Genomic DNA, 8,802 nt, shown 5'->3' with positions numbered 1-8,802 from the left:
CTGTAGATAATATCAAAAAGTATCAGTATTTTTTTATTGTTTGCAATTTTTTTTGGCATTTTAGGTGATCTAATTGCCAGGATTCAAATTGACAAATCTCGACCGTGGTTAAAACAATTGCATTTAAATGAAAGTGTGACTATGATGTTTATTGTTTAACTTTGACAAAGAGACTGACAGACTATAGACACTAAATGCTGCAACTTGAACGTGATAGCTTATATCAATAACGAAAGAGACAAGCAGCCACACAACTAGTAATATTATTTTGACGTGTATTTTTTGTGAGTGTTTTAATCGCGATCAAGTTTTATTGATTTTAATCTAGAAAAGCCCTAGTAGTAAAATCACCTCAACAATATTAAAAACAATCTCAAATGATAGAAAAATACCAGTAATTTCTGATGAAATCTACAAAAGATTTGTGTAAATTCATTTTTAATGCAAAGTTAAAAAAGTTCTATCTAATTTTTTCCCAGTTTCCAAGTATAATACCATTAATTTCCATAGTTGGCCTTCCGTATAAAGTGTGTCAAACACTGGGTGTATAAAGTGTGTCAAACACCGGGTGTATACAGTGTATCAAACACTGGGTGTATAAAATGTGTCAAACACTGGGTGTATACAGTGTATCAAACAATGGGTGTATAAAGTGTGTTTAACACTGGGTGTATAAAGTGTGTCAAACACTGGGTGTATATAAAGTGTGTCAAACACTGGGTGTATAAAGTGTGTCAAACATTGGGTGTATAAAGTGGGTTAAACCCTGGGTGTATAAAGTGTGTCAAACACTGGATGTATACAGCGTATCAAACACTGGGTGTATAAAGTGTGTCAAACACTGGGTGTACAAAATGTGTCCAACACTGGGTGTATCCAGTGTATCAAACACTGGTTGTATACAGTGTATCAAACACTGGGTGTATAAAGTGCATTAAACACTGGGTGTATATAGTGCATCAAACACTGGGTGTATAAAGTGTGTCAAACACTGGGTGTATAAAGTTTGATCTATTCTCTCGCCTAATGAACCAAGAGAAGGCAGAGCATGGAAAGTCTTGCATTGCAGTTTACATTTACATACACTGTATTTATATTTTATATTTTTACTAGGTGAATGTCCATCTTTGCATGGATAATCAAATAATTACCCAGTGAACTTGAGTAACTTAAGCTAGTAACTTAAACTACTGTACAACCTATATTTGAATGCCATGGCGCTTTACTTCTCAACCCTTCTTCTAAAATGGTGCTTTATTAGAGGTGATGTTCAAGTAGAGGTTGGCATATTTTTCAAATTGTTTGTCAAAATTTTGAACATATAAGTTTAGTCCTTTGCGGGCAAAGCAAATGTTTTCCACTCTTTATATTTTTCACTCTTTTTCTGGTGGAGCGACATTAACTCATTTGGATGCAATAAATCTGCTCACTTACCTCTAGCTTGTTGCAGATCTCTAAATAAATGAGCATTGAGAATCTGAAAAAATATATCTACCGGTTGATGCCGATTGCTTTCAACTAACCTGCAATGATATTATAGATGGGCCCAGGTTTGCAGTTAGCTGGGGCTTTAAATCTTTTATTTTGTTTTAAGTTTCAAAGCATGTTTTCATTTTATAACTATATTTAACAAGCTTTACTCATTGATGATTGCTACACTTTGCGGCCAAACTGGTTATTTATGTGCAATAGAAGAGGAGTTATAGGCGTCAATCCAATGTAAGCAAAGCGAAGATAACCGCAAGGAAGCTATCAAATAATATGTCATAAATCTGCAAATTTATGCTTTGTATAATAATAGTTTATCAAATGCTACAAATATATATTAAATTATCAGTAGCATTAACTAACCATATTTTTAAGACGTGCAGAAACACAAATTAACAATTTTAAAACACATATACTTGCATTGTTCACTCGGCCAGTTGCGTTCTGATTGTTGCTTTTATTTGGAACCATTTTATTTGCTTATATCTGTTTAATATCTTCCGCAGTGTCCTTTGACATTAACTTTTTTTCCGCACTGCTGCATTGGTCAAGTTTAGTGTCTAACCCACTTTTTGGCAGAGCACAAATTTTATGCACTTTTATTGCTTTTTGCACAAATAATGAGAAGATTTTACTGCATGCTCGAAGCGCAAAATAGTACAAATCCATCATAATAGCTAATCGTTGTTTACATACATAAAAGTATCGAAATAATAACAAATAGAGGTGGCGTTTAAATAATAATGGGTAGCGCTCTATTTTTCCACCCCTCTCCTATTATAGTGGCTGTCAAATAAAGGTGGCATTTAAATAAAGGTGGCGTTCAAATAGAGGTGTCGTTCAAATAGAGGTTTTATGGTAACCTAAATCTTTACCATAATAAGAGCCCTGTCTGAAGCCAGATTAATAACCGTTACGCGTGTTAATCTTTAAGGCATCTAGTAGCTAATAAGCTAAGTTAGAAGTAACCAATAGCATTTTTCCCTAGCACATTAACCGTAAGTATTTTAATCGATGTAATAAGTATGTGCACAATTACTAATTAATGTTGCCAACTGTAGTGTAGTGGGTGGTATGCCTGTTTAGAGAACTGAAGGTTCTGAGTTCAAATCCACTGCCGAGCGGATTTTTCATTTCTAAAACTTAATCGCTATAACTGGACATCCAGATGACAAACAACAAACAATCAGATTTATGTATATAGAATGCAAATGTTTAGCCTCATACCCTAAAAAGGTTTGGTTCTCTGTGGAGAAGTAGAGGGTTGCAACGGATCCTTTACACACTAAGATTTGGTATTTAACTATTGCTCTAAGCGGAGTGAGTCTCTTGTTTTTGCACTATGCATCATACATACTTGCAACCGTCAAAGTCTTATTTATCAACCTCAAACTAAAAGTGGATGTAAAAAGCTATTCAAATGCTGCTTGCAATAGAATAGATTCTTACATCGCTATATGCTCTTAGTAAACGAATAAATTGTTGCTAATAATAAACACTAATAACCTAAACAAATGTTCAACCTTGAAGGTAAACTTACACAAATTTGGAGTAGATTTTATCTGAGGTATCAGCAGTTTTCTTTTTCACATGCGATGTTGTTAATGTTTGAGGTGATCTGATTGGCACGATGTTTCAATATTAAAATTAACAAAACTTGATCGCGGCTGAAATGTTCAGATTCAAGCAATAGTGCGATTATGACATCTAGTCGCACTGCAATATTTTCATGTTTCTTATAAGTATATTGGAGCTCCAAGATAAACATCAGTTGACGAAACGATTTTTCGATTCAACAGAAAATTTGTATTCAAATACTGAACTGGATCTCCTGAATTGATTATCTTATGCAATCATATGCAATTAATACATTTGTTCACAAGTTAAACATATGGTATTGCCACTAGTTCATTACGCTTCATTTTATTGTTCTCTCTGTTTTTGCTGCAATTCTAGGTGCTCAGAGAAATGTACAGAGATTTGCAAGGCACTAGTTGAAAAGATGTGCTCTAAATGTGATGAGATCAAACTGATGAAATGTCATGAGGCTACCGAGATTATGAGCTGTCTGTCAAACTTGACTATGAAGTACAGCTATCGCTGTGACACACCATGTAACTTCATGCTGACATGTGGTCACAAGTGCCCTGGAGCTTGCTATGAATGGTAAGTATAATTGAACCTGTCATAAGTAGTAGGTCTACTTGTAATGAAAAAACTAATATTAAAAGAGTCATGTATTTAAATGTAAAACAATAATTAATAATGGTGCAATACTCAAATAAATTATTTAAATGTGTCCATTCAGTGGCGATCAGCACCAAAGTTGTCCAGAGATTTGTGGGAAAAGGTTAAAGTGCGGCCATATCTGTGATAAACCATGTCAAGACTGCACCGACAATGGAGAATGTCGATCTTGCAATCAGAGTTGTCTTATCAGGTAAGGCTAGACAGAACAAAAGAAGTTTTCAAAAGTCTGTGTATTAATTCCATTATATTTCCCAACAAAATCTTTGTTGTTATCAGCTAAATACTCTGAGCAGCATGACACTGAGTCACACGCTGGAAAAGTGAATTGTTAAGACATCACTTAAATAATTTGGCAGTAGGCATGTTTACATCATGCAAAATGTTTTGGTACAATGTTTTGTAGATATTTTTATTGACATTAATATCCTGTCATAATGCTACCGACTTGCATAAAGATTTGTCGTTTTGAAAAATTTGTTTGTGTAACATTGTATTATTAATGGTAGGTTGTAATCAAAATTACTTTACGTGTACACGAGTTGCTACACGATTAACATGTGTCCATTTCCTGGTTTTCATAGAAGAGATCATTACCAATAAAAGTTGCAGTTTTGTGCAAGTTTTTGGTGTCAATTTAGTTATATTTCATAATGAGAAAAACTTGACTATAAAATCAAACATAGATACAACTTTTTGTGATTTGCTGCTAAACAACTATTACAAACATGTTTTCACCTCTTTTGTTTGTGAAATATTAAATATTTTATTATGTAAGTGAAATCGAAGAAAGTAGGCAAATTGTTTTAATTTTTTCTACTATTTATAAATTTTTTAGGAGGCTCAACATAAGCTTTTAGCTTTCATTAGCAACAATATATTTGATGCTCTCTTAAAATGAGTATTCATCAAGCTGTAAACATTTAATAAAGTTAATTTTATTATTTATCCCAACTATCCACACTCAAGTAGCTAATAAAAACCATCACTTATTAATTTACCAATCAGCGTGTTAGGCAAACATAAAAATAAAACAGTAGGCTACTCATGCTGCTGGTTGGTCGTTTTAACTGAATAGTTGTTGAAATTTAGAATGTGAACAAATTAACTTTTTCAAAATTTTTAATGGGTTGCTGATTGGGTAATATTCAACTCGATGTTCTAATGATCAGCTGACTAAGTTTTTATTACTTTGCCGATATTGGCTAGCAGTTTTATTAGTTACTACACTTGTGTGCACTCAGTTTTGTGTGCACACAGTTTTGTGTGCACACAAAACTGTGTGCACACAAAACTGAGATGAAAATAATGAGTAATAAGAAGATTGGCAGCCGTGGTGGAGACAAAAGAGGACATCAAGAAATTCTTGCAAAATATTTTAATCACATTAAATAAGCTGGGACGAGTTTAAAAGTTGTTTGAGAAAGAGTATACTTTAAAACCTATTTCTTGCTATTTGTAATAAAATTTATACTTTGAACCAAAATAGAGCCGTTTTGCCTATTGAAAATAAAAAATTGGGTCAATTCATCTATGATGATAGTAAATAGCAGATTCAATTCAATTCTTACTGGTAGAATGCTCTGAATCAATGCGATTCTACAATAAGTAAAGGATACCAGAGAATCAATTCAATTCATTTGTGAGATTGAGAGTTCCTCAAGCAAGCGTGTTAACTGCCCAAATCTGTTTCTTACTTTGTGTCTTATGTTGTGTAATACAAATTATAGCTTGAATCCCAATCACTAAGGATATCTCTATATGATGGCCTGCTAAAGTAGCATATAGGTTATTACTTAGGAATTAGCAGTCAATATAAAAAAATTCATTGAAAAAGATTTTTCATGTTTTCTGTTTAAATATATGACAATCATTCAGTAGTCAAATATGTTCTCAACTCTGAGTGACATATCCTTTAGACCTTTTCACTACAGCTACAGTAGTATTGAACTATTGAACTCTTACTGGTCTAATAATAAAAAACTTGTTTTAAAAATCAACCTGCAGTAGGATGTGAACCTGCAGTAGAATGTGATCTAGGGAAAGCACTTTCAGATTCACTACACAACTTAGAGAGGTACGCTTCACAAAACGTTCAGAAAGTAACAATCATCAATAGTATCAATCAATCATATATATAAAATTGATTACGCGGTAAGCACTTGTTTAGTCCTACACAAAAATATAACCATTGAGCTATTCTTTCTATCCAGCTTTCTGTAGCTTGTATTCAAAATGCCAATTAATCTATATTGATGGCCGAGGAACTAATCCAATAAAAGAGTTTGAGCAACTACCAAATGTGTATGTTATAAGATAGTAAAACTACAACCACATACCAGTACGTCAGAGCTTCCCAATTAGTGGTGCGAGCTGTTGCTCTTGGGGGGTAAGAATCAATCGTGAAAATGAAGAAAGTGTGTTTGTCATCATAACAACTTGCTTATGTAAACCTGGATTTTCACTTCTTCCATATATCAAAAATAAATATCATAACGTCATCAATTCTGAAAACAATCTGTACATTTCACTCACCAACAAGGAACCACTTGATCAGGTAATAGAAAAGAAGAGGCAAGAAAAAAGTCAAAGATCATGTTTTGCGTCCTGTGCAATAAAGTTGACTATTTTTAGAATGACCTTCCAACAACATTGTTTTCATATATTCTGAATATGTCTGTTTAAAATTGTTTTTTAATTTGTTTCATTTAAAATAAGAGTTGTGAGATTGTGAGATCAGTCGTAGAGGGTCCGACCTTACGCGACCTTAAGGAAAGCACTGCCTTATGTGTAGAGATGCTGCCAACATTCTAAACGAAAGCGTTTTAGGCAAATACTGTAAAAACCTTTCTATAAATTAATGAAAGCGGGCGCTAAAATTGAACTGCATTTGTAGATGTAGCCATGGTGTTTGGTGCTCTAAGGACTGTTCAAGCACCTGCGAGTTTATCATAACAACTGAGGACACTAACTGTCAGTTTGGATGCAAGCATACCAAACTGTGTGAGAGAGACTGTGGAGATGCTTGCTCTATTGTACCATGTGACAAGTCATGTGACAAGATGATCGTATGCAAGTTTTGTCACGGGGTAAGCTGCTAGTATAAACTACATATAAACTATGATACCAAGTAGATAACTTGCAAACCCATGTACCTGTTCATTCTCTTTCCTGCAATACACCGATGTTCTTACTCCTAAACAACTAGAGATAAATAGACAGCTAATTCTTAGGAATTTGGAATGCTGGACGTTCTCCATAGTGCTGCATGCAAGTGTTTAAATCATTTCTAGCTTCCGCTGGACCAGATGCACTCTTTCGACAGGAAGAAAATGGTATTCAGTATTTTCAAAGCAGGCCGTGGCATGCTAAAATTTTGATCCTGTTGCAGTGGCTGCCTGATAGATAGGTTTGTTTATCATGGCTCTCCGGATGCTCTCAGGGCGCATCACTAGCACAGAGCATTTACAAATATTGTTCTCGGTTCTGTAGTAGCGTCCCGATTCACCTTCCCTATTTGTATGGTAGTTGATGGCTTAATCACCAGAAGGCAATGAAATAGGAATGAATTGAAATTCATATTGTTTACTGCATGTAATAAAAATTTTTTTACTTACACCCAAATATTAGACAGCTTTGTGACATGTATCAAAGCTTTTTTGTTGCTAGTTTATGTATTCAAACATTAGATATAAATTTTAATGTTTTTTGTCATTTGTCTGTCCAGTTAAAGCAATAAATTCTAGCAATAAAATACCACCTTCGTAGTAGATTTGAACTCATGATATTCAAGTCACATGTTTACTAACATGGTCACATAACCACAAGGCTAAGTCATTCTTATCATTTTCATTGCTCTTACGACAAAAATGATGTATATCATACTCTGCATATACTTTTCAGGGTTACACACGCCATATGTGCTTTTTTATTTTTAATTAATATTACCTTTTGCGTTTGTTTGTTTAAGATAATTTTTGTACTATGACACATTTTCCCACGACCAAACACGAGCGAAGCAATTTTTTGAGAGCTTTATGATAAATGCATATGTGCACACAACTCACGAAAATTATTCATCAACACCGTCACAAACCCTTGTACCGAAATCTCATCAACAAATTTAACTATTTTTCAATGGAGTCGTTTAAGTATAATAACGATACAAAACATATAAACCTATTTAAATGTGTTACCAAGTCTTTGAAATTTGTAGACAATATTCTAAAACTTGCCTATCTGATTGGATAATACATAACTAGACAGCCTATCTGATTGGATAATACATAGCTAGACAGCCTATTTGATTGGATTATACATAGTTAGACAGATTAGTTTGGCCTAAAATCGATATTAAAACCTGACAAGCCTTTTTAAATCAAAATTAAGACCGGCCAACGAAACGCCGATAAAAGCCGTGCGACCGAAAGTAGAACCATTATGTCGTGCGTATTTCACGAGCAAAACGTGCACACTTCACCAGCTAATGGCATTGTCCAATTGCCAAAGGTTTCTAATAGCTTTCCATTTTTAATATCTTGCAAAAGTATTTAATTATAAAAATAATTATTCGATTTTATAAAATTATTATAAGACTTAATTATAAGAATAATCTTTTGAATTTATTTATCCAAAGGTTTCTGTAATAAACGTAGACCGTTTGAGGCGTAGACCGATTTATAGGGTATAATATTGTGGTACACAGTTTATCAGTCTATGTTTTATTTGTCCAATTACCGAAGGTTTCATTAAATTATTTAGAACATTAGCCAAAATTCTTTACATCTTATGCACGAGCTAGGGCCAAACTACAATACCCCTTTATGATGATAACATTTTTTTATTTTGCTCCAGTTTGCAGAAAACTTCCAGCCGCGTGAATTCTGATGTTGCTTTTTGTTACAGATTGCTATTAAAACCATTCTACATTTAACTCAACCAACTTTCAAACTGCGTATATTACACAACAGCTTGCCATTTTACTTTTAACATTGCATTTCAGAGATATAATAAACATATTTCATTATTGATGTTGTTAAAATACAAACAGTACAGTAGGTTAGGCCT

General features: G+C 33.7%; 1 protein-coding gene across 1 annotated transcript in view; it reads left to right on the top strand.

The window, feature by feature from the left end:
* LOC137403701 (NFX1-type zinc finger-containing protein 1-like) overlaps window positions 1-8,802 on the top strand; it is a 65,680-nt gene that overhangs the window by 36,948 nt on the left and 19,930 nt on the right. Inside the window, exons 11-13 of the mRNA XM_068089714.1 lie at window positions 3,445-3,654; window positions 3,797-3,928; window positions 6,632-6,824. Of these exons, the coding sequence (XP_067945815.1) occupies window positions 3,445-3,654; window positions 3,797-3,928; window positions 6,632-6,824 (535 nt within the window). The remainder of the gene's footprint in view (window positions 1-3,444; window positions 3,655-3,796; window positions 3,929-6,631; window positions 6,825-8,802) is intronic.

Source organism: Watersipora subatra, chromosome 9, assembly GCF_963576615.1.
Source record: "Watersipora subatra chromosome 9, tzWatSuba1.1, whole genome shotgun sequence".
NCBI classification, from domain to species: Eukaryota; Metazoa; Bryozoa; class Gymnolaemata; order Cheilostomatida; family Watersiporidae; genus Watersipora; species Watersipora subatra.
This window is presented reverse-complemented; position numbering and strand designations above follow the sequence as displayed.